General features: G+C 41.6%; 2 protein-coding genes and 1 long non-coding RNA gene across 3 annotated transcripts in view; 2 read left to right on the top strand and 1 right to left on the bottom strand.

Moving 5' to 3' along the window:
• Positions 1-167: 167 nt before the first annotated feature.
• chfr (checkpoint with forkhead and ring finger domains, E3 ubiquitin protein ligase) lies at positions 168-18,218 on the top strand. The gene is made up of 18 exons (XM_034872254.1): positions 168-291; positions 1,239-1,360; positions 2,109-2,208; positions 2,533-2,642; positions 2,736-2,795; positions 2,902-3,093; positions 4,446-4,529; positions 4,859-5,024; positions 5,154-5,308; positions 5,555-5,717; positions 7,223-7,422; positions 8,033-8,149; positions 9,354-9,437; positions 12,108-12,178; positions 13,351-13,438; positions 13,543-13,650; positions 14,352-14,424; positions 15,389-18,218. Exons 2-18 carry the CDS (start codon positions 1,255-1,257, stop codon positions 15,429-15,431), a joined length of 1,920 nt encoding a protein of 639 aa, XP_034728145.1. The 5' UTR covers positions 168-291; positions 1,239-1,254; the 3' UTR covers positions 15,432-18,218.
• LOC117945018 lies at positions 7,642-7,899 on the top strand. Its single transcript, XR_004656721.1, has 2 exons — positions 7,642-7,742; positions 7,774-7,899. It is a non-coding gene; the product is annotated as an uncharacterized LOC117945018 (long non-coding RNA).
• Positions 18,219-18,941: 723 nt separating the features above from the next.
• Positions 18,942-26,956, bottom strand: part of si:dkey-112e17.1 — a 22,419-nt gene continuing 14,404 nt past the window's right edge. The window contains exons 5-8 of the mRNA XM_034872205.1: positions 26,004-26,127; positions 24,616-24,758; positions 21,025-21,267; positions 18,942-20,383 (exon numbers count right to left, since the gene is read on the bottom strand). Of these exons, the coding sequence (XP_034728096.1) occupies positions 19,691-20,383; positions 21,025-21,267; positions 24,616-24,758; positions 26,004-26,127 (1,203 nt within the window). The 3' untranslated portion in view covers positions 18,942-19,690. The remainder of the gene's footprint in view (positions 20,384-21,024; positions 21,268-24,615; positions 24,759-26,003; positions 26,128-26,956) is intronic.

Below are 26,956 nucleotides of genomic sequence, written 5' to 3'. Positions count from 1 at the left end.
AAGGACGTTTTAAATTAAATTCAGCAGTGACCCTTGTATTAATTATTAAGCCTAGCTGCCTGTGTTGTTGTGAGGGGACAGCCTCAGCGCACACACACACACACACACACACACACACATACACACATACACACATACACAACAGCCCCTCCTCCATCAGCTGATGACTGCATACTATCAACCCCATCAGCCCAGAGCTCGGCAGGAAGTCCATCCTGCGCCTAGCTTGAATATGAGGAGAAGAAGCGTCTTTATACAGAGCTACCGGGACACCGAACTGAGCGTTTGACGGTAAAGTAACCGTTTGGAACACGAGAGTGTGACGCTAACGGTATTTGTGTTGTTGCAGTAGTGCGACGTTTCTCTTGGACACACAGTGTGCTTGGCTGCTAATGTTAGCACTCGCGTTAGCTAGCTCAGTGTTATTATTGAACGAAGTTATGTGTGTTCACGTTGGGTGTGACGACAACTAGCACAGCTTTTGGATTATGAAACATTGTGTTAAATTGATAGTTGATAATTGATAGTACTTTCAGTTTTTTCAGTTATTAACGCTAATAACGCGAAATAGCTAGGAAGCACAGAAGAAACACAAGCTTAGCTAAGGAAAGGGCTCGTTAGCAGATTTTGCCCCAATGGAATTCATACCAGACTTGATGAGAAACTCTTTCAGTTTAATAAAACCTTACTGATTTGGCATTGTGCATATCTCTCCTAAGTTGCTCATAATGTTTTAGGAATCTTTAAAGGTCGCTTGTGAATTCGGCTTACATAAAACATGATAACATAAAACTGGCTAACGTTATTCAATGTGGTTAAGGTTGGTGATGTGTGATGCTGAAGTGAACTGTGGGACCTATACACTTAACAGTTCCTCGGGTCAAAATCTTATTGTACATTGCAAATTATATCTGGGATGAATGCCGAAATAAAGAATATCTGCGTTGATTCATAATAAAAATAACGTCTATATGCTGTTTTATAAGAATGTGTCTGCAGGAAATCTGAGTGTGTTTAAATATGTTTAACCTAATACGGCTTCTGACATCAGAACCCATGTGGTTGGCAATGAATAGGACTTTACTTTCTTGATAAAATCTCTCAGCAGGTTTTTGATTTCACCCAGCATAGAGTTACATAAAAACTTCCCCCTGATGGTTAATTTCACTTTCTCTATGCTACCACGTGCCTAATAGAAAACATCCCACTGAAGTAAAAGCAAACTTTTCATCATTTGTAGAACACCATTGGGAGATGGACAGTTATCAGAGAGGACGGCCATGGGGAAAGCTGGTCAAAGTGGACTCCAGTGAAACTGTCCTGCTTTTCAACAGAGAGTGCACAGTTGGCAGAAAGAAAGGTATGCTAATTTCTATATGTATGCATCATGGAGTGAAATCTCATTTCTTAAAACTTTGTTAAACTTGCTTTAAAAAGCTCCTACATGTGCTGATACCTTTAACAAAAGACAGTCCTGTCTGTGTAGCATAGACAGTGTCTGGAGCCTTTAAAAACCTCCCCCTTGAAAACACAAAGCCTTCTTTAGTGCACCAAACTTAGACAGCCCCTTGTGATGATAACAAAAGGCGTCCATTGAGAACATGTGTGTAGAATATTAAGTAGATTTTTTTTGTATGGGTTTTTGCTTAAGAAAAGGTTAGGCCTATATTTCCCCCTGTCTCTGGCTTTGTTGTTGAGACCTTTTGGGGGTCTACTTTTTTTGCATTGCAAATGGACTAGCCTTAATTGGTTAGTTTATGTCTGGACAATAAAAGACTTAAAACAAAAGGCCCGTGCAACACAATCTGAGGTTGATCTTAATAGAATGAGGGTGAATTTCGACGATGTTTATTTTAAATGATATGCTGAAGATATAAAACTGTTTATATCAGTCAGAATTGCTAAGAATTTGTTTTGGAATGTTCAAAAGAGCGGGGGGGAGGACAGTTATATGAATACGTGTCTTATCATACTCTCTAACCATTATACTCCCGCAAAAAGGGCACCAAAAAGATGGAAAAAAATCCTTGTTCTTAGAGAGCCCAAGTAATCTACAGTATATTTGGTCTACTCTGTGTTTTCATTATGTTTTATTATTTCTTTGCCAGGATGTTATCTCTCCTTCCCAGCCAACAAACTGGTCTCAGGGGAGCACTGCAAGATTGTGCAAGATGAAAGCTCAGGGCTGGTGTGGCTGGAAGACATGAGGTACTAGATATTAAACTAAACAAACTGTATGTCGGGAAAAAAAAAAAAAGTGTTTGAAAGATAGACTATGCTTTTATTGTGGGCGGCTGTCTGAAGGTTGGTGGTTCGATGCCTGGCCTTGCAGTCCCATGTCGAAGTGTCCTTGGGCAAGATGAATGTGTGTGAATGGTTCCTGCACCATGTCAAAGCGTTTTGATGAGTCGTTTGATGAGACCAGAAATATAGAAATATAAAAACTTATCAGTAGTATTTTTTTAGAGCAGTCTAAGTGTGATTTGAAAGTCAAAGCTTACAGTGATGTATTGCACGTTTGTTTTTCCGTAGCACTAATGGCACGGTGATCAACATGTCCAAAGTGGTCAGGAAGCAGACTCACATGCTGCAGAACGGCGACGTCATCTACTTTGTTTACAGGAAAAGTGAGCCAGAACAAAGTGAGTGGTTCCTTTTGTTAGCCATGAGAATAATGTGTACATGCATTTCTAAGAAGGAGAGCAGGATAACATCTTCTCTTGTCAACCCTGTAGACATTGCCTATGTTTACCACTCAATCAAAACGGAGCAAGCTGTTTCCCAACAAAGTTACGGTAAGTAGCCAGGTAGTTCCCCACTCCTCTGTCCAAATGTAGCCACTTTTAGTCCACCGCTGTATTATGTCTCACTACTAACTGCCACTCTGTATCTTAACTTCAGACACGGAGAGGGCAGCCCACAGTCCTGCTCCGGTTCCCCCTTCAGAGATGTCACTTTCTGTGGAGCCTGTAATGCTCACAAAGGCTCCACGGGATCCAACTAGGGAAGAACCACAGCCCTCCACCTCCCACTTCTGTATCGGGAGCCCTTCCACTTCTGGTCCCATGGCAACCGCAGCCTGCCCTGCCTTGGGTAGGTTCTCTGCCAACATACTGCTGAAGAGGGATGATCTTCAGCTTTCTCTACCTATGTAAAAAATTTTAACACGTTACTGGGTTTTCCTTGCCACTGTAAGGTTCAGGTGCAGCACCTAAGTTAAATGAATGTAACTAATTTTGTCTTTTAAGCTTTTTAAGAGTTATGTATGATCTACCTTAGCTTTTCCAACATTTTAGACAGATATGATAATATAATGATAAAAGTCCAAAGTGACACTAAATGGACCACAGAGACCCAAAACAACCCCAAGGAAAACAAAAATGGCTCAACATGACTACAAAGAGACACAAAAGGATGGGGAAATTGACTTTTTTTTTGTAAACGTAACATTTCCTTGAGGAAGAATGCCTTAACCCCACGCCCCATAAACAGAATGATTTAATGATTTTTTACACATATACCCACTTACACAATGTTTCTTTACATCTAAAGATGACTTTGAACGGATTTATATTTTTATCCAATCTTGTCTTCCCTTTCTGAATTGTGCCCAGATCTTTGTGACCCAGCTAGTTCATTGTTTGTTAGCTTCTTACGTGCGTTAGTTAAACAGGTGTTGTACTTTAAATGGTTACACTTCATTTCTATTTCTGGAGATTAGGAGTAGTCTTTGTCTCAGGGAGGACCCCCGCGCTCTCTGACAGGATGCACGTTGCCTCTTCTAACTTTCCTGCTTCTGCTCACTCACATCTCTTACTTCATCATTGTTCAAACTACAAATGGCTTTTAGCAAGGGCTGCTTGATTATGGAAAAATAAATCCCTCATAATCAAAATTATTTTGGTCAATATTGGATACTTCAACTCTCTGATCAAAGTCATTGATGGAAGCGGACCTGCTGATGGCAGCTGATTGATACTTAAACTCAGATTGTGTTGGGTAAAATGTGTTCAGCTGGTGATAATCACACTATCTTCAGCCAGTCTGCTCTCATGTGCTATGTGCGTTGGCTCCTCCCACCCCCAATCCCCCCAAGTCCTGACCTGACTGCAATTACCTGAGCCATTCCAAAAGGTTGTTGTAATTACCCCAAAGTGATGTATGATTTAGTCAACTAAGATCAGTCTCTCGTGACTTGTTTTGTGGTCAACGTACTTCCTAGCTGATAGAGTAAGTGTCCTGTTAGTTGTATGTTGTAGCGCTTCTAAGGGAGACGTTATCAAACTCCTCCATTATGGAAGTAGCACCTTTGTACAACCCACTCCTCCACAGTGAAGCTGGTGTATGAGTCTTAACCTTTTCCTCCGTCGTTTATGTGTATGTCAACACAGGCTGTTTCTAGTATTAACATGGTTTGACCCAGGTCTGTTCCTGCATCCTATCAGGCCCAGCTAAAGATGCTGCCCCCGCACAGGGAAGAGACGTGGACAACATGGAGCCAGAAAGCAAGAGGAGGAAAACTGGTCACGGTAAATTCTTTTATTGGAGATTAACCTTGTTTTCCTTGATTCCTCACATATGAGTTGAGGCTCTATTTTCTAGGCAGCCCAACATCTGTGTGGTATTTTTGTGCAGAGCCACAATGCTCAAGTGAGAGCAGGGTTCAGAATTCTTTCTTTCTTTTTCCGATTCCGGTGCTAAAGCCATACTTTTACGGTGCTGGTGCCTGAACCAATTTTTTTTTACCCCAAACATATCTTTTCAATCTCAAGCCCAGCCTGGAACGTTTTTGCAAGCCAAACCAGACAACTGCCAAAAACTCAGTGTGGCATGTAATCTAGAGTTATTGTGTTTACAGATAAAGATTATGATTTGGACTTGCCACACACCTCCAGCACAGAAGTCGTCGGGTCAGCTAAAGGAAGTCTTTTGTCTAAACCGCCAGCGGAAGGGACTAAGACGGACAAGATGGAGGAGAGCTTGACGTGTGTTATTTGCCAGGACCTACTGCATGACTGTGTCAGGTAAGATCTCAAGGACCCTGCCATCTGCACAGACATCGTAGGTTGGGGGTTTGGAAGGCACTTTGCATGCGTGCAGCATGGCACCAAAGTCTAAAAGTTTAATTCTAAGTCTCATGTGTTTTGCTTTAGCTTGCAGCCTTGCATGCATGTCTTCTGTGCCGCCTGCTACTCGGGCTGGATGGAGCGTTCGTCTCTCTGCCCCACCTGCCGCTGCCCTGTGGAGAGGATTCGTAAGAACCACATCCTCAACAACCTGGTGGAGGCCTACCTCATCCAGCACCCAGGTTTGTACAGATAAAGACCATTTTGACAGTGTCTTTAATCATTTTTCATTTGAAATACCAGCACCTTTATTGTCTTTATCTGAAAAGGTTGTAGATCTACCAAAGCTGACATGAAGAGATTCCAACAAGACAGAAGGAAGATCTTCTAACCTTTTTGTATAGTTTCCAAATTGGTACGCATTCCCTATAAGGTTCTTATTAGATATTGACTTTGCGTGTGTTTGCATGTCCCTTTCTATCCCACAGAAAAGTGCCGCAGTGATGAGGATCTGAAGAGCATGGACAGCCGCAACAAGATAACTCAGGACATGTTGCAACCAAAAGTGGAGCGCTCCTTCTCAGACGAGGAAGGCAGCTCCGATTACCTCTTTGAGCTCTCTGACAATGACAGTGACTCCTCAGACATTAGGTAAGGTCTGGTTGTTTGTATTTGGACCAATCCAGTGTTTATTTTGGCACCTTTTTCAGTCTTTTGATGAAAACCTATTTTAGTATTAGTCAAATTTTAGTAATTTGATTTTGGTTTTAGTAAACAAAAACTAAAGCCCTTTAAGCCCCTTTCCACACTGGACAAAAAAACATCTGGCTTTTGTCTTCAGTGGGAAAGGTTACAATCTGCATTCATTCCCCGGGACAAATGACTCTGCAGTAGTCCCGGGTGTTTATCGGCTCCAGCGTCGATCAACAGCGATGGAAACATGACACCCGGATGTGGGCAAGGATTCCATAGCTTAATTTTAGCTGGTTTTCCTGCATTTAAAAAACACACACACTTATTGTGATGAAAAAGAGTATTAGTCTGGTTTTCTAGGCACTGTTTTCTTTTTTCTGCACAGTGTCCATGCTTCTTTGATCTGCAGTAATACAACAGACTTTCCTCAGTTAAACCAGTTGTAATTATAAACCGCTCCCTCTCTGTGCTTCTTGCTCCATTGGCATTACCACAGCTATGTGTTCCCTCCACTGCAGAGCAGTGAATCATTCAGAAGCAAACAACCAAGGCGACTCGGAGAGCACAGACCTCCGCCAAGGCATGCCCTATCTCACAATGTTAATGTTCCATCTTAGATGGGCATGGTTCACTTGAATTTACCCAGTCCGTTACTCATTTTTCCACTTACTCCGACACAAATGTCCAACCCCCCAATGTAAATAGTTTCTGTTTCCGCCCGGTGATTCAGGTCCGCTATAAAATTGTTAAGGTTCTTCATTGGCCCGTGCTACACCCTTCCACCAAGTTTCATGAAAATCAGGACAGGAATTTTGACGTAATCCTACTGAATGTCACACTCCCTTCCGTCTTCCCTTCCTTCCTCCCTTCCTTGGCGGAGGTAAAGATCCACAGCCCTTGATTAAGTCACATTAGCTTACCTTTTTATAAATGTCAGCATCCTGCCGGCATGTTTTTGTAGTTTGTCCCAGCTGTTTTGTTGTTGCATCTTGTCTGACTCTAAGTGGGATTGTAGATGAATTTAGTCCATAAATCTGTTTTCAATTACTGACAGAGACATACCAATACTGACATGTAATGTCATTTTAACCCAGCTCTATTTTTGGGCATCGGATACTTTTCAGCTCACAGACTTTGCATAAAATAAAAAATAAAAAAGCTTTTATACATGCGTTATAAGGCATGTGTAATACATTTTATGTTATCTATATGTGTTCTTTTTTTTGAATAGTTTTTATTTCTTTTTAGTCTAATTTTGGGTCGTGAAAAACAGTTTTCATTTTTTTTTTGTCAGTTTTTGTTTATAAAATTAACACTGTAGGAAACATTCTTAGATATTTTTAAACTCCGTTGCATAGACAATGATTACAAACACTGTATAATTAAGAATGACATGGAAACGGCGTCAATGTTTTCTGCTTGTGTAGTGAATACAGCTCCATGTGGTGTTTTCTTGTCTCCAGTCAGCCTCTAGTGATTTGCAGACAGTGTCCTGACTACAGGAGGGAGGTCAGTCAGGTGATGTTTGCTACAGGTGCCAACTACTGGCTCCCCCGTCTGCCACCTCCACCGCCTATACCTCCTCCACCCAAACCAGCAACTGAGGAGGGGTCTGCAAAGCCCACAGGGGAGCAGCCCTCAACATCCTTTGACATCTTCTCAGGTGATTATGGGTATATTAGGTGGGAATATTGGTATCTAGAGTGAAAATAATATTCAGGAATATTACTCAAAGAACAATGTGTAGACCTATGTAGGTGAAAAGAATCCCTTTTAATCATCACTTATCACCCATTTTGCTGTGTGAGGGATTTTGGTGGGGGTGGGTGGCTGTGCGCGCGCCTCTCTATCTGTCTGTGACTGCTGTGAAACAGTCAGAAATTGAAGTTTCTTCCCTCTAATTCACGACTTTGTCCTCGCTAACACCGCTCCGTCTCTGCATTCACTCTCTAGCTCGCTCGACCACTGCTGCTCTCTCTCTCTGTCTTTCTCTCTCTTTTTCTGGCTCGTTGAGCCGGGGAGGGGCCAACTTTGAACGCAGTGTTACAAACACCACCTGGAAAAAGTAACATATTACTACTATTACTTTTCACCTTTCAATCAATGGCAAATTGCAGGATACCTCATTCTGTTGATATACATTCTGTTGTGTGTTCTGGAATTGGAGAAGAAGCACCTGAAAGCCCACTAAAGCACAACTGAAGATCCTCCTGCCTACCTATCAGGTCTTAGCTCCTGTCTAAAAGCTTTTTCTGCCCCCGTCCTGTCTGCAGCTCCTCAGGAGTACCGCTGCCTCCCTCAGGGCTTCCATCTCATGTGCCACTGCTGCCTCCAGCCAATGCCAGACAGACGGGCCGAGCCAAACAGCGAGCAGGGGATTGCTCAACAATGTAAGTGGCCCTTATTAGTCACTCAGCAGAGATGTAAATTAATATTGGTTGATAGAATTATACTGTCATTTAGAAAACTGTAACTAAAGTGAAGTAGAAATGAACTAAATATAGGAATAACAAAAATTCATAGAAAATATAAGCCAGTCAGTGTCCGTACACTTTAAAATTTTGTAAGGCTATTCAGGATGAAGAAATATTTCACATGCATACTTTGAGGTATGTAGTGCATGTCAAATCATCTGATAGTTAAAGTATAACTTTGCCAGCCATTCACATAGAGTGCAGCCATGCTCAGACTCTATTTGTTTTGGGAAGCGACAACAGACTTCAGGCTAGCAAGGTACACGCTGAAAATGGAAAGTTTTTATTTTTATTTTAAGACAGGACAGTTGTAGGCAGAAATGGGGGGAGAGAGAGGGGGAAGACATGCAAGAAAAGGCTGCAGGTCGGACTCAAACCCTGAGCCGCTGCGTCGAGGACTGAGCCTCTGCAAACGGGGGTCCGCTCCATGAGGTGAGCTACCCAGGCGCCCAAAATGGCAAGTTTTGAAACAAATTTGGATCATGGAACAAGGCAGGCCGGCTTTGGTTCTTTCAGCAAATAATTGAAGATTTACAAAGATTATGGTTATGGTATTTAGTCTCTAACTGGGTCGTTTCGGGACTGGTTGGCGGGATTTGCTATGGACAAAAAATACACACGGCAATACACTGGTAAAAGAGCAAATAATGTTTTGCCATGTAGCCAGCTAATTATTTTATACATTTTATTAAGATAATTTTTTGGCATTTTAGTCCTTTTAATTTTGACAGAACAGCTTAGACAACATGAAAGGGTAGAGAGAGGGGGATGACATGCAGCAAAGGGCCGCAGCGTCGAGGACTAAGCCTCTGCATGGGCCTCTGATTCCCCAGGCGCCCTAACCAGCTAATTTAAGTAGCTAACATTACTGTATTGTGTGAACAGTAAATTTAATTTAATATTGGATGTGGCGTTTTCTTTTGCGGGGTGCTAATGGTTCACCAAAACAAGTTTCATCCTTAAACCATTGAGCAGAGCTTTCTCCTACCCTAGAGTGTATGCGAGGTATAGCCAGACCCTACACAGCGCTGTGGCCATAGGCCTGGCAATGCGAGACTAATTGTTGCCAAACCCCATTCTACACCGAGAACTGTATGCATGCTGTGCTGTGTGTTGGCAGGTGTGATGTGCCAGCAACCCTTCTGTCATATGTACTGGGGTTGCCAGAGGATTGGCTGTCAAGGCTGTCTGGCTCGATTCAGTGGTATGTATCTGCGTCAGCAAAACAGCCCCAGGTGGATCTCCCCTGTTAGGCTTATTGGTGGGTAGAAGGCTTCAACCAGTGAGGGATTTTGTTTTGGCTGGTAGTAATACAGTATGTACCTTTTTTTTAATTGGAGGGGCTGATTCCCGAATAATGTCCAAATGCATTATCTGTAATTGTGATGATTGTGAGCCTCTGGTTATAAGCACTCTGGGTTTCCCAGAAAATGTTCTGGGCAGATTGGAAAAAAAAACCACATTCCCTCATAATTGTATGAAAGAGAAGACACAGCACAATAAAAATTGGTTATTTCCACATTTTACAACAAGCAAAGTATAGTATGTTCATATCTCACTGAGTAATATCAATGTAGTTACAAGACACTGGCTGAGTGGAGGCATACTTTGTCTTGTTACTGTTAGTATGTGCTGCAGCTGCCCTTACAAAGAACGCAGTATACAACTGGGACATACTACTTGCTACACTGTAACTAGAGCTGGGTACTGCTAATGATTCCCTGATTGTTGTAAATTGTACAAGCAAAAAGGAAAAAATGTATATATTTATATTGTACTTTTTTGAATGCCCCAGATTCATGTTTGCAATGAGAATTGATTTTGGGATTTAATCAATCGATCACTCAAACAAAGATTGACATTACCTGGAGAGTGTATCATTTTATGTGATGGTGTGGTGGATGTGACACATGCCTTTGCTGTTGGAGATCTGGGTTTGACTCTCACTGATACATCAACCAGTGTGTCCCTGAGCAAGGCACTTAACCCCTAGTTGCTCCAGAGGCATGCAACCTCTGATTTACACAGTATAGCCATTGTAAGTCGCTTTGGAGAAAAGCCAAAATAATTTTAACCCAGCTCTATTTATAACGCATGTCACCTTGAACTTTAATCCTCTTGCTCATATATGCTGCTCAAAGGATTGTGTGGCAGAATGGCCAGAAGAGCATGCTGGCTCGCATACTGCAAAATCTGACCGGATACAGTAGGACATCCTGGAAATATAGGCATCTTTTGTTAGACATAATATATATTGGGATTGGGGACGTACTAACTTTTTTCTATGCTATGGTAGTATGTGTATTGGAGCACAGGGAAAGTGTTAGTTAGGACGTTTTAGCTTCATGCACATTCAACACAGACGAAAGAAACTATTTCGGTATAAAGTGTTTTAATCAGACAAGCATAATACATATCAGACGGTGTGGATTTAATATTTCCTCTTTTTTTATATATAAACCTTTCATGCTACTCTCATCTTAGTGATTGGGTTGTTTCTGATTGGTCAGTAATCAAAAGGCCCGAAGACACTGAGAGTCCCTGATTGGCTTTAAATTAGAAACACCGGAACAGGATCCCGGGAAAGAAGGTCATATTTTATCTTCTCTCATCCTTTCCCACCGGCTGCATTCACCAATTAGACCTCTTATACACACACACACACACACACACACATTTCTTTGTTATAGAAGATACATGATTATCACACAGGAGACTCCAGCTTTCCTTTCGGCTACCGTCTTTCACAACAAGCTTTCTTGTATCTCCGTTTCAAAACAACCCCAATGTCCTTACCATTTTATGGTGGATAAGAAACACATGTAATCATGTTGGCAAAGAAATATGATAACAGGAGTTTCCATCAAAGACTCCCTAAAGTTCCTTGAGGATGATTGTTTGCTTCCTGTTTTTGTATAGTTGCTGTCTGTTAATTCCAGCTTTTTAAAATAGGCACTATTGCACACTTAAAAATGGAACCGGAACCAGTCCCTGTTTAAATCTGCACACATTTTAGTGCTAAGCTTTCAGTTTCTTCTACCAGTGAGTTACCCTGGTAACCAGAGTTCTCACAAGAGCACAATTTAAATTTGTAGTAAAATTAGTAATTCTGCTCATTAACTATGCCCTTGTAGCCGAGCTGCTCCAATCACATCGGTGTATCTGATATATTAACTAATGGCTACCAACTTTTAATGGCTTTTAACTGTTGCTCAGAGTATCTTTGTTTCATTCTTCCCTTTCAGTGCCTTTTCATTTACAGTGATTTGTTCCCCATGCACAAAACAAACCCTCCATACAAAATAACATACATTTATAAAGAGGGCTTTCTTTTTTTTTTACTACCTAAATGCCTCAAAGACCAGAGAGTACTCCTCTCAGCCATCTGACAGGTGATTCACGAGTGGCGGTTTTTATTTTTATAAGTGCTGCTATTTCATGTTAACCTGACCCACCAGATGGTTTGTTAACACCGAACCATCTGAGGAGCCATAAGGGGAAACTGTTTGGGAAATGGCAGGCCCTTTTCAAAAAACACCTGGCAGGTAATGGGTGAACCATCTGTCTACCACGTCCGCTATTGTTGCTTTGACCGAACAGTCTCGACAGTCTCTCACACACACACACACACACACACACACACACATTCACCTACACCTACACCTACACTTAAACCCCGCCAGTAGCTCCTTGCAGGATGCTGATTGGCTGGTAGTCCAGACACAAACCTGTTGGTTGGAGCCTTTTGGAGTATTTTGGGTGATAGGTGATCTCGTGATATGGCCAGAATACCGCTGGCGTGCCAGGTACATTTTATGTGTTGTAATATGCACACAGTTCAATCCACAATTTTTCTTTTGCCCCCCTTTTTCAGAGCTCAATCTGACAGACAAATGCCTGGATGGTGTGCTGAACAACAATAACTATGAATCCGAGATCCTCCAGGTAATACCACTATCTCTGCATGTCAGATCTCACAAGGAGTTCATTTGTTGTTGATTTTCTATTTTTTTTGCATATTAGGGAATGCATTGCAATACTTTTTTAAATAGATAGCACAGCTCAGATATGAAAAGGGGGGAGAGAGAGGGGGAAGACATGCAGAAAACTTTCACATGGTCGGACTCGAACCCTACACCCTCTGTGATGAGGAATACAACCTAATATATGAATTTGTATGTTCACCTACTCTACCAACGAAGCTAACTAATATGCATTACATGTTTAAGTCAGCGCTGTAGAGCTTACTATGTATAACATGTGTAATTCTAACTGGTGTATATATACTGTATAATATATATAATACTAACTGGTATTTCTATTCATGATGCTCTGAAACACTTTGGATCTGTGTGCCCACCAAACAGCTTTTGCTACTCGAAACTAAAAGAAACTAAAAGCTAAAACTACGATTAGAAAAACTTCATCAGCTGAAGCTTGTAGCAGCAGACAGAAGACTCCACCTGCAACCCATGTTAAGAATGGGAGATGGGAGATGTTCTAATACTTGTCCAGTTGTGGAAGAAGTACTCAGATCCTTTACTTATGTAAAAGCACATTAGCACACTGTAAACAATACTGTTACATGTGAAGGTCCTGCATTGAAAATGTTACTTAAGTCTCATCAGGAAAATGTACTTAAAGTAAGTACACAAAAAATAGGTAGTTAATGATTAGTTAATGTTTTTCACTAAGGTAAAAAAGGATTTTGTGTTTTTTTTTTTTTTTATTGTAAACTGTTAACAGTATTAAAAGTAAAGGTATTCAGCGCAGAAAAATAAATCATTCATCAGTAATCATTGTAGAGGAACTTGTAGGCCATTATATTATTGGGGAGGTTAATTCTGATAAAACTTTATATTTAAACAAAAAAAACAGTATATAATTTTTTTAATAATTGATTATTAACTTCAGAATCAAGTATCGAATTGTTCTAGAGAGAATTGCAATGCATCTAAGAATCGATTTTATTTTTTATTTTTTCCTACCCTGTAAAGTACTACTACCTCAAATTTGTATTTAAGTACAGTACTTGAGTAAGTTACATTCCAGAACTGTACATGTCTGTCATACGTAAAGTTAAGAGGCTGTTTGTGTGTTTCCATCTTTCCACCCAGAACTACCTGTCCTCCAGAGGGAAGTCGTGGAGAGACCTGCTCCAGGAGTGTCTGCACAACTTACAGCAGGGAGACTACTATCTGTCAGGTGAGCCTTCACAGCAAACCCCACCAAGCACTTCCGTTGCTAAGTTGTGGACTATCAAGTAGAAAAAAAGAGAGAGAGATGACATCCTGTCCTTGTTGTGTCAGATTGTCGCATCACTCCAAATGCCATCCTGTGTTTCTGCTGCGGGCTGCGAGCGTTTAAGGAACTGGCCTACAAGTACAGACAGAACATCCCTGCTTCGGATCTGCCAGGTCAGACACACCAAAATCCCTTTTATGACACCATTTTAATGTCATTTCAGCATTTTAGACAACCTCGACACAAAAGGGGCTTGTGTTGTTTTTAGGATGATATTTCACTCATGTCATGTTTATGTCAGATGGACTCCAAGGCTGAACTGCTCCTAAAACCATCTCTTTAAACTAGCGTGCTCATTTTAACTATCTCTTTAAACTAGCGGGCTCATTTTAACTATCTCTTTAAACTAGCGGGCTCATTTTAACTATCTCTTTAAACTAGCGTGCTCATTTTAACTATCTCTTTAAACTAGCGTGCTCATTTTAACTATCTCTTTAAACTAGCGTGCTCATTTTAACTATCTCTTTAAACTAGCGTGCTCATTTTAACTATCTTTAAACTAGCGTGCTCATTTTAACTATCTTTAAACTAGCGGGCTCATTTGAACTATCTCTTTAAACTAGCGTACTCATTTGAACTATCTCTTTAAACTAGCGTACTCATTTGAACTATCTCTTTAAACTAGCGTGCTCATTTTAACCTGCACCTACTACATCTTATATTATACCAATTTGAACTTGTGCTGTTCTTAGTAGCTAATTATATGTTTATGATTGATGTAACGTCACTTTGAGTGTCTTGAAGGTGACACAAAAACAAATTTATTATTATTATTGTACCCACGAAATAACTTTATTTGCTGGTCTTTCCTCAGCGGCTGTAACATCTCGTCCCGACTGCTACTGGGGACGCAACTGCCGGACGCAGGTGAAGGCGCATCATGCGATGTGAGTCTTTTTTTCACCCTCATCACTCAGTTAGTCTCAGTTCTGCTCTCTAATGGTTATATCAACTGACGACAATAATTCAATTTCAATTCAATTTTATTATTAGTATCAAATCATAAGTTATCTTCAGATAATTTGCAGATAGAGTAGGCCTCGACCACACTCTATAATTTATTAAGTCCCAACGAATCTAATAATTCTAATAACATCACATCAGTAACACGTTTCCTTGATAAATCTTTAGATGTTGCAGTAGATTGCTGCTCTTCTGTCTCCAACTAATTTTGCATCGCTTCTGTACTATACTATGTTTTATCAGTAGCAATAATTTCTAGTTTAAAGACAAAATGCTGACCAATGAATGGTGGGCCCAACCTGCGTGCGCCTTTTTAAAAAGCCAAGTACCAATACTTAGTCATCATATCCATCATTAGTCATCCATCAATCTTTTCCTGCTTATCTGGTATTGGGTCGCGGGGACAGCAGCTCCAGCAGAGGACCCCAAACTTCCTTTTCCCGAGCCACATCAACCAGCTGCTACTGGGGGATCCCAAGGCGTTTCTAAGACAGGTTGGAGATATAATCCTGCCACCTAGTCCTGGGTCTTCCCCAAGGCCTCCTCCCATCCTCACCAGATGCCCGAACCACCTCAGCTGGCTCCTTTTTATGTGAAGGAGCAGCGGCTCTACTCCGAGCTCCTCTCGGGTGACTGAGCTTCTCACCAGGTCTCTAAGGGAGACGCCAGCGCCCCTCCTGAGGAAACCCATTTCAGCTAACTGTAAAAAGTCCTTTAGACAGACATGCCAGGGATAATTTGACAGTGACTGCATGTAGTTCATTTATTTAACCACTAGAGGGAGTCATTGTATAAACTTGGTCCTGTAGTCCCTGCTGTTGTTTCTATGTTGTGTTCTTCCGTGCAGCACTTCATTTACGTGGTTTCCTTTCTTTATTTTACTTTCAGGAAATTCAACCACATATGTGAGCAGACCCGTTTCAAAAGCTGAAGGAGCCGAGTGGTTTGTTTCTCCACCTCAAGGGTAGATAACGGAGTGTCTCATAGACAAGATCTTGTTGGGTTTCATTGTGTCCATTCATTGTTACAGCCTTCCAGATGTTATGCAATAACCTAACGCAGAAATTACAATCAGTATCCATTTATAATAGTGACCGGTGTCTTACCTGACACGGGGCTGTGTGAAATTATGCTATGCACAATAACATTAAAGTTTAACCTTTCCCTGAGGTTGACTGTTTTTCATGGGGAAGACCTGTGAGGGCAGTTAACACCAGCCACCATTTAAATTGAGATCAGTTCAGTCTGTGACTAATGCATTTGTCTAGTCTACTTGTCATTTTTGTTATTTGTTGAAGAATTACTTACTGATATTTCCTCCAGCCTCTGTGGCAAAATAGTTTTCTCATATTAAGAGCAGGTGAGGTAATCTGTATGGATTAAGGCCATTTATGTATGCTTGCACATGTTTGTGAGCATGTTTTAAATATTAAGTCTCCTCCAGCCTTGGTAATTCAGGCTTACATTTACCTTCTTTTTAATTGTGATATTTTGCAACGAGCCTTATGACATGCCGAGTAAAGAATCCAGGGCTTCCTAAGTAATGCTAATGAAACCTGTACAGTAACAGAGATATGAGTGCTACCATTTTGGGCCGAGACGCAAGCTGTTTTCAAGATTCAACCTTAGAGCTATGTTGGAAGGTGACAGTGTCTCACCACGTCAAAACCCAAACTAGGTTAGATTTATAATCCCATGTGATATTTCCAGAGGATTGGGACGGGGATCAATGTGTTGTAACACTGTCAGTGTGCACGGGGGGGGCACATGATTAACGTAATGTAGAAGGGACGTATGTTGTATATTCTGTTGTCATTTGAGTTTCAATGATATGTTCTATTCAGTGATAGTCCAGGTTCGGATCTAGCTTACCTTGGAAGGCATTTTGATAGTTTTTAGGCTACATTTACACATGGCCGGCTATTTTCATAAACGGACATTTAAATTTTTTATGTTTTCAAAAATAACATGTCAGTTTTCAGAAAAGTGTTGGGTTACATGTACCCGTGCATACGTGCCGTCTAAGAGCATGTAACGAGAAGCTCAAGCCCACGTTAGCCAATCAGAATCACAAAAATAGCAACAACCACAACGGATCACTTCCCTCTTCTCTGCCTTCCTCCCTCGGCTGCCTAGACCTCCGGCTGTCTCAGTCTACGGACAGTTGTGCAAACGAAGATTTTAAAAATCTCCACTCCGGCCAGAGTTTTTTTTAGAAAGACTCGTTTTCAGGAAATGTCTTCGTTTTTCAAAATAACCATGCACATGTCAACAGGGCCTTATTCAGATAGTTGTCTCTGTGTGGTTGGATGTCTCCGGTTCCTCAGGTATTCAAAGCTGCTGTTTGGTTTTGATTGTTGAAAAGAAAAATCTAGTGTTGAATGTGATGACCTTTCATTTATGACTATCATCACCCGAGTGTCAGTAAGTCCCCATCATGCAAACATGCACAGCTAGTGATGTCTACGGTCTCAAAAAATAGACAAATACATCAGGACATAAGTTGCAAGAGGCCTTATTCATATTAAAATACGAGGATTATGTCATTTTTGTGACTTTTGTAGAAAATGTTTGAGCAGGCCTTAGCTTGAGTTGATTTAAAAGAATACGCACTAAAGATGTTTGCTAAATGTGTTTTTATAATGTACATCTATCACAATATTTGCACAGAACTCATCTCACACTAACGGAGAGGCGTACCGGTTCTGACGTGAAGCGGACATCTGGGGAAAGCGCTGTAACGTAGCGTATGGGATGTCAAAACTCTGGCTCGTAATATCTGTCATCACGGGAAAAGTTTCATTCCAAAATGAGATGTTGATCCTTGATGGATAATAAAAATGATGTGCATTTCTTTCTTTTTTTTTATGATATTGTATTAGTAACATTAGCCATAGTGAATATGGAAGCAGTACATTTTGGAATGTAGCTCTTCATATTTAGTGTTTGAGGCAAATGGGGACTGAGAATGGTCCCCTTTTCTCTGGCCTCTGCCTGAGCACAGTTCATTTGTGGTGGTAGCAAGGTGTACCTTGTTTGTTTTAGTGTTTTTTTGTTTTTGTTTTTTTACCCCTTGCAGTCATGGTGGGTCCACACTGGCATTCCTTAGCGGCTCAGGCCTTCAGCACAAGCCCGGTCCATCCCCCTACAGAGTAGCTGGATTTTAATTATTCCCTACCGAAGATCTGGGCACCCTAAGCCAACAACAGACCCAAGCCGCTCCAATCAGGAATTGGTAATAAAGAAGCTTTGGAGAAGTGCTTTGCGGTCTCCCTGGGGTGGGCATGTTGTATACTAGGGCATATATTTACTCTACTTTGTGCGCAAAAGTCTGGACCAGGCTGCTCAGCAGTATGGGAGAGGCAGGTTTTGTTCTACCTCATCACGACTCCTTGAATATGGGAGACTGAACAGGCATCGGTCACATTCAAATCAGCTGGGGACACATCTCTTTATGCGAGGGGTGGGGGGGTCTTTACTGATGCCTGTAAACTTTGTATGTAATGCACTATTTGAACAGTTAGTCTAGACTATAATCCACTTCTAGTTAAATCACAATAGATTAGCACTTGGCACATTGAAAACTTTTGTGGAGATTTGCGTTTGAATATTTGAAAAATGCCCCTGTATGTTGTATTGGTGTTGTTGGAAATAGTTTTTGAAATGCATACAGATCTGATTTGATGTCTTAACAAATTAAAAGACTGATTTAGCTGCCTTTGGAGATTTTTTTTGCCAGTACCTAAAAAGTGTGTATATATATATATATATAAACCCCCCCCCCCCCCCCAACACACACATTAAAATGTCTTGTTACTTTGTCTTGGATGTTTGGTCTTTTCTGTGTAGAATGAAACTTTACTCTGCCGACAGTAGAAAGTTATTTGTTTGCCTTAAATTTGAGTTTAAGGTGTAGGTACAAACAGGATTTTGTGACATAACTAATTTAAGAGGCAATCGCGGTCCAATATGCAAATTGAATGTGTGATATGGAAACGGGAAATCTCCAGCACCCATACAGTACACTGAGAATGGACTTTGCAGTGGAAGAAATCTTGGGTCCAGCAGTAAAATAAAACTGCGTAGATGTCATTTTAACGAGTTAATTTGACTTTTTTTTAATATAGAAAAAAATGATCGGACACAAATGATGAGAGTATTATGTCTTAAAACGTGTGCAGAGGATCTAGAAGTTCAGGAGTGCAGGTAGCAAATTACAGTATCTGTTATGTCACCTTTTAGAGTTCAATAAAGCATTTCTGTCCCTTTACTTCGGATGGTATCCTTTGCATTTCCATGCTGAAGACAAAGTGAGTGGTGTGCACAAAACAACCAAGTCAGCTGAAAGATCAGCACGAGATCCTGACTTCGGATTCTGGCCAAAGGGTTAAGGTTCCTACTGATCATGTACCATCTTGCATCAGAGCAACGACACAACAAGTAATTGACAGGCTTTATTTAAACTTTACATTAATTCATAACTCATTTTAAATGCTAGTGTGATCGCTAGTTCTCTTTATACTTAACAATAGTGATTATTAGTACTCTATATGCTTTTACTTTATTTTGATTTCCCTTTTATATTCCAGTATGCGCACACTGTTGCAACATTATTGTATGTTCTATGCTCATCAGAACACTTTCGGGTAATGAATAATTGCATAAGTATGTGTTAGCTTGTGCTAAAATATGACCACATGAAGAACCACATTAAGGAGAAAGCCGGCACATGGCGGAACAAAATCTCCAATGAATGAGCTTTTGAAAGCAAAGTGCAATGGTTGGGAGTATTATAAGTCACGGAATAGCATCAAACTGATTAATAAATCTGGTTAAAAAGTGCTCCTAAGAGTTGGGGCTTCTGGAGTACTCACTCAAAAAATAATTTTTGCAGTCAGTTATTTTTTAAACACGTAATACCACAGCAGTCAGTGTTGTGGGATAGTAAGCAGCATAATATTCCATCTTCGTCCAAACACAACTTATAAAAAAATAGAAAACAACTAGAGTGAGTAGACTATATTTTCCAGCAGGAGGCTACAGTATTCTGTATGTAATAATTTTATAAAAGTTGATTTTAGATATTAAAGTAGGTTATATATGTTTTACAACGTGGCACTAACAAGAGTTTAAGAAAATGCATAACTGCCCCACCAGAGTCCATGCTCTCATCAACTGTACCCTGTGTGGTCACATCAGGTTGGTCACACTGCACAGCACTGTGGCCTTACTGAGAGACGGCTGGCTCGAGTCAGTCATGATGGGGAGCGTGTTGGAAGGGAGTGGATCCACCCCCCCTGACACCTGGCTTCCCCATGGCCTCCACTCTGGTCTGGCCCTCTGGCTCTGGGGGCTGAGGCTGGTGTTTCCAACGGCAGGCCCCTTCCCCTCATATGTCCCTTTGGCCAATCCATTCAGGGCCGAGGCAGAGGTCTGGTCCAGGTGCTCAGCTGAGACCAGGGGCTGCCGGTCCTCCTCTTCAGAAATGGCAAACACCTGCACGCTGATGTGGTCACTCTCTCCTGGGAACTCGCGCCTCTTTCCGGCCTGGCTGCTCTCGATCTGACACTGGGAGGAAGAAGAATATGAGCCAGCGCTGGGATCTGAGAGGGAGCCCTGGGCTTGAGGAACCCCGGAGGCCTTCGTGGTTTCTGCCGTCCCTGAAAGCAGGCCAAAGCAAGGCCCTGTGAAGCGCGAGCGCCGCAGGTTGCTATTGGAGTTGAGGCGCCGCTGCCTCTGAGCGGCCTGCGTAAGCGGGTAGGAGGCGTTGCTGATGGAGGAATCAGACACGGGGCTGGCGTCTGCCTCGGCGTCCAGGTGAACATCGGAGAAGACCATCCTGCCGTTATCCCGTCGGCAGTCAGCTACCAAGCTGGATGGAGCCTGGAATGATACCAGACATGAAATTCATGCATTTCACAGAGACAAGAAAAGCCTAGTAAAAGCACCAAAGATGGTTCCATTCCATTGCATGCACAACATCAGGACGATGTAACTTTGAACACCTAAATAGAATGCAGCCATTTTTATTGTAACATATTAAACATGAGCTTTTATGCTATAAGTAAACAGGTCTGCAGTCAAAAAAAGGCCTGTTTGACATACATGTGCCAGTGCTATTCCCCTAATACAACAAGAAAACACAAGAAGAGGAGGAGACAAGTTTCAGTGGTAAAAAAATATAAAGTTGAAATGCTGGTGATTTAGTTGTCATGTTAAGTCTACTTCAATGGAACAAATAAAAGGATAGAATAATGTCTGGATAAAGTACATGTTTTCTTATTTACTTGTGATTTGTTCAAATCAAATTGGTTTAGAAAGTATATACATTTAGAAACATCCCACACCGACCAAAGCGCTGTACAAACCAGAGCAGGTTTCTAAAATAATAAAAGAACAAAACACATTGCACGCAGCGTATAGGTATGAATAAACTGAAACACTAGCGATTTAAAGTGTGTTTTGAGCCTGGACTTAGAGTCAGAGGGGTCAGATCTGATACACAAAACGGTTCTAGTACTGACGCTATCCACCAGCTTGGTGAAGGGACTACTGGAGTTCCAGCTGCACCACTTCTTATGGAGCTGCGGCAGAGGGGGGAGGAAGTCCTGGAAGGTGCGTACGCTCCACGCTCTCGGCCTGGCTGAGCCACCGCTGCCGTCCTTGGTGGACCTGGTGCCAGTGGGTGAGGTGGTGGGGTCTGGTGAGGGCCAGTCGCTTGCAGGGCTGGGGCCGGTGTCACTGTGCCGCAGAAACCTCTCCCGCTGCTGAGAGACACAGATTGCGGATATGTAGAAATTAAACGGGGCAGTCTGGGTCTGCACTGCAGTGGGCCCAACAGAGGGCTTTTAATACCAAAGATGCGTGCGTGATTCAGTAACGAGACTGCTGCTCTGTGCAGGTCACTGACTATTGTAGCTGCAGTTGAGTGCTTGAGCATAATGCCACCTCTGATATATGAGCTGTTGATGTTGTGTGCTCATCTTCATTCCTAATTAGTTGGTTTAAACCTTTGTTCTCCCAGGAAGAGTTTGTTTGCTACACACATATTTTATCAACACTTCATTGCAGGGTTAACCCCAGTGTATTGCAAGCATGGTGGTCCACCAGGCCTAAATTGCCCCCCAACAGGCCTGGGAATTACTTTAAGATGTTTTTTTAGACTACAGTTAGCAGCTCCGTTTAGCTTTTAGCACTGACTTAATGTAGAGCCCTATGTAGTCTGTCTAGCTTTTTTCATTTCTCAATTCCATTCATGATTCTGCTATCACAGAAACTATTGGGCTCTACATTAATGCTGCCATCTATTGATGACACGTCCCAACTGTGCCCTCGTTGAAAAGAAGAAAAAAAAAACACTTCCCGCCTTGTTAAACAACTTTTTGGGGGGGGAAACCCTGCATTGGTATTTATAAATGAAAACATTTTCATATCTGAACCCAACAGTGTTTTGGGTTTAACAGTATATACATCAGAGACAAAATCATCAAGACTGCCAGTGGACATGCTACTGTTTGTTGCTTAGGCATCGATTGAAAGACTTGGATTTTCTCATGGTAAATAACAATGAAATTAGATGGATAATATCAGGCAACACATAATTCCATCATAAAACAGTGAATAGTTAAAAAGTACTCTTTATTGTCACACTTTGAGTCAACCAGAATCAGCACTCGGTAGTCGTATCACTGCCTGCAGGAACACAGTCCTTATGGCAGGGCCATTAAGAACTGATCTGCTGATTGCACCTGCTACATTTCCTCATCACACTTGAATTTCTATTGCAGATTGTGTACTACATTAATGGATTAACAAGACGGAACTGTGCTGATTAGCTTGGCCTGCTCAGTCACACAGCCAGCCAGAGTGTTTGTGGCTCACGTACCAATCTCAACCATTTATTAAGTAAAGCTGTCGAGAGAACAGCAGGGGCTTTGGAATGATTTCAGTCAAATTTGTGATGTGTGTATGACCAAACTCTTACCAGCTGAACTGTACTGTACATTACAGGTTCAAGCAAATGATTATCTGAGAGGAGGGCCTGATCAACAGGTTAGATGTGAAAAGGCCACGTTATCCTTCCTGATTGGTCAGCTGCTGTTGATTGGGGGAGGGGGAAGGTTTTAGGGGTTGCAACCATCAGACAGAAAACGAGTCCAGATAATCCTTTACACAGAGTCAGTAGCAGCTAGATTTGTCTAGACAAGAATTAGCTAGGGGTTTAAATAAGATGTTCTTTTGGTCACTAAAGCTCTCCGAACACAATGGTAACTTTTAGATTTAACACACCAGGTGAGAAATCAGCCACCCAGTGGGGTCTGAGACCCTTAGTGGCGCCTGGAGGAGATTGATTTACTTGCTGGAAAAATATGAAATACTTTAAGTCTCTTGAATTTTGGACGGCGGGAAATGTACATGACCACTTTGATCCACACTTCTCTGCCTTGGTCTCTTCACTCTGCCTGCAGCAAAAAAAGGTTTTAAGGTCTTCTCATTGCCTTAGTGTAATTAAATAGAAGCAGTCCTTTGAAGGGGTCCTTTGCAATCAAATGGGGGTTAATGGCTAAATGCTCTACTGGGGGTTTGTGGCATGATAACACTACGCAAACCTGAACTTCTTGCAATTACATTGAAAAGATGCATTCGTTTTTTTTTCCATAGACAGTATAAGAAATGGACAATGTGACACCGTTCTTTCCAACAGAGACAAGTGAAGTCTATTAGAAGCATATTTCCGGTGAAGGCTGAGCGTTTCTGCGCAGCCTCCAACTGAGCTTGAAGACGTAGATGTGACGTGAGCAACCTGTCTGAAAGCTGTAAGTCTTCTGGTAGCTGTGCAAGAGAAATCTCAATCATTCCCAACCAGCAGAGACGGAGAGGTAGGTAGATGTTAGGAGATAACATAGACACAGGCTAATTACTGCTAACTAACATGGTACTTAACATTAATATAGGCACAGGCTAATTACTGCTAACTAACAGGCGAGTTAACATTAACATAAGGCACAGGCTAATTACTGCTAACTAATATGCTAGTTAACATTAGTAATTAAACCTAAACAGCTGATGGAAGTCCAAGTGTCTGCGAGCTTATCCTGTACTATATGATAATTCCTATGCAACAGTAAGTTGAGTGGTTATGACAATGGTTAGCCTTTTTTTTAATAAAAACGTCTGTTACGGAGCCATAATGTTAGATACAAGGTGATGGAGCCTTTTATACATTGTCGTGTTTCTTTAGAAATAAACACCAGAGAAATAGAGTCTTTAAACGCTTCAGATGTAAAGTTATTTGCTGCCAAACTGACGTCAAAATGAATGGGAGTCAATGGGATGTTAATGGCGGGTAAGTGCTAGGTAGCAACAAAATGGCACCATAGGAGCTACGCTTCGTGAAGGCTCGCTTACCCCCCTTGGGTTTTTTCAGTGACCTTCATCGCTGTTAGCACAAGCAACATTTCTAAAACATTATTTACATCGTCTGCATCAAGGACACACAGGGAGACCACACACACACTCACGCAGGCACGCACACACGCACACACGCTGGGAATCTGGCTCTGTAGATAATACTCCATTAGCCCAGGCTGCAGAAAAGCTTGCCAGTCCTTCAAAAAGCTGCCAGAGCTGTTTTATGCCAACTCTTATTCCAAGAGAATACAAAAGAGAGCAGAGAAAGAAAAAAAGGCGTTTGGTCGAACCGTTGCTTCTTCTTCAACACTTCTCCCATCTTTTAATTATCCCCTCTTTCCATTTATGTCCTCATAGTTTTAGACTGTACCACGAGTACGCCAATAAAATGGTGTCAGTCATATTAGGAACATTGTGCCTATTCAAAGCAATAAATGCCCTGTCACCTCTTTTCAGGGATACTTTCCCCAAAGCAAGTACATTCACTGAGAGTAAATAAGTACACTTTTATCGTCCACCGTAGCATCAAAGCTATTTCAGCCTGGACCAAAGTGGCGGGCCGAGCAACTGACACTGCCACCCATAGAGCCACGCCGCTAGCATGTCGATTTTTAGGCTCCTGAATGTGCAGCTTCGTAGACAGTAATGTTCTAACTAGGTGACAACAAAGACAACTGCATTGGCATGAAACTAGGTCTTATTACCGTGTGAGGTGAGAAAGGTAGCCTGCTTGAGCTAGGAGCTGAAGATACAATGAAAACCTCATCGGCACCAAGGTCGAGTTCAGTCAAACCGCTGCAGGAAAGGTCCACCTCTGCACCCTGGGAAACGTCCCCGCCGGCACTGACTGCAGAAACACCAAAATACAGACACAAAACCTATTTAGAGAATTGATGACAATAATCGTTTTGACTAGAAATGAGAGAGCAGTTTCAGAGAGAAATCGCTCCAGCTGTATTTGCACAGTTTGGGTCAGTGTAATTAGGTGTGCACATTGTGGAGTAAGGACTGTTTGCCACTCAGAAAAGCAGCAGAGCGTATGATGTTGTACTGCAATTGAAATGGTTCAATGAAACAACATGCAGAGTAGGCTAATCGCAACTGCTGCTTTGTTTATAAGAAATGAGTTATGGTGTAAACTGCTTACACCGTGACTGGAGCACACAGAGAGGGGGACTGTACTCCCCTGTTGTTCAAACTACTCTCAGGCTGCTTTGTGGGTTAAATGCCACAACCCACAAATCTCTTAGTCCCACAGAGAGAGAGAGAGAGAGAGAGAGAGAGAGAGAGAGAGAGAGCACGCATTTGGATTGTTCCAGGATCAAGTCTTTGTGCAGCTTTAAAACCAAAACTTTCCTTTCCATTAAAAACTTTCCTTTCCATTGAAAACTTAACAGAGGGTTCCTCATACACACTTTGTTTTGATTTAAAGTCATATTTTACAACATATTTATGACATAGCGATGTTTTGGTAAATCTTTCCTAAGGAAAATCCTGTTTCCCTTTTCCAGAAACAGCAGTGGAAATTTGCTTGGAATAAATAGAAGAAGAACTGGGTTGTTAGCATGAGCAGAAATAGCAAACCGAAGATCACCAACCAAACAAAGTGCACCACCTCCAGCTCCTCATCAGCAGAACATCTAACCCTGCAGCCACTGTATGACGGACAAGCAACCTCCTGAGAGACATTTGTGGCACATTCCTCCAATCCCAGACCATCCCTTTTAAATGGCTGCACTAAAACTTGATCAGATCACAGCTTTACCAGGAAATGAATTAATGGTAGATTTCTTTTTATTCCTTAAGGTATTATTATCATTCCTGAAATTGTTCTAGTCAAAGGTCTGTAAATATAGGTTGTGTAAATATAAATCAAAATGAATGGCATTCACACTAAGTGCAACTCATGGGCTTGCTGCGAGGCCTCTCAGTGATTTATTGTCATAATTTGCAAGTGGAAGTGAGACCAACCAGAAGATAAAATGTACATGAATACAGCACTGAATAGTTTGAAAGGTCAACATCAACAACAATCCCATATATCAATCTGTCCTTTGTGTATGTGTGTGGGAGTGTGTCGTGTCGTCCCAACCTGAGTGTGGCGGGCTATCGTTGTTGTTGTCCTGCTCTGTAGTCGCTTCCAGGTTGGTCTGATCCTCAGCCATCAGCTGCAGCTCGCTGACCTCGGCCCCGGTGTTCTGGACTCCCTCCGGCACCTGCACCACCAGCACAATGCCGTTTGGTTTGGACACGGTTTCTCATCATGACACCAGACATGGTAAGTACTGTACATGTGTTCCTAGAGGGGATCAAGCCCCAAAGCCAGCCCAGAGCCCAAGCACAGCGGGGGACAACACTGATTCATGTATACATTGTGCATACTACGTATACATATATTGTGTGTTGTCTGCTTGTGTTTATTAGAAGTACTCCCACTATCTGGCCCGCTGTAATGCTCTGTTGTAAAAACTGTGTGGTGGCATAGCTTTCACAGGTGAATATCTCATAAACTTCAGCATAACTCCATACTAGTAGCAGGAAGTGAAATAATATGTTTTTGTGACTGGGGTAGGGCTACAACTAAAAATCGTTTTGCATTATCAATTTGCACACAATTTTAATCTTAATGGTTTTCTCTGTAAAATGTCAAAAATTAGTAAAAAAAAAATAAAAAAATTGCCATATAATTTACCAGAGTACAAGTGGTGTGTTCAAATGTCTTGTTTTGTCTGACAAACTGTCAAACAAAACAAACTGTTATCACTTATGACAAAGAAAAGAATCAATCCTCAAATTTGAGAAGCTGGAACCAGATGTTTTGTATTTTAGTTTTGAGTATTACTTAAAACAATAGCTATAGAAGTACTTTGATGCAAGATGTAATTGTTACCAAAACCTAACTGACAGGGATAATAAAAGCTAACAGGCTTTAATATTATTGATATACAGCCTTTAGGGAGTTACTCATCATCCTCGATTCCTCCCTCTCCTTTCAGTCACACATAAATAATATCTGCCGGTCTGCATACTTCCACCTTCGTAATA

This window comes from Etheostoma cragini, chromosome 5, assembly GCF_013103735.1.
Source record: "Etheostoma cragini isolate CJK2018 chromosome 5, CSU_Ecrag_1.0, whole genome shotgun sequence".
NCBI lineage: Eukaryota > Metazoa > Chordata > Actinopteri > Perciformes > Percidae > Etheostoma > Etheostoma cragini.
Note: the sequence above shows the minus strand (reverse complement) of the source record. Positions and strands in the feature narration are given on the sequence as shown.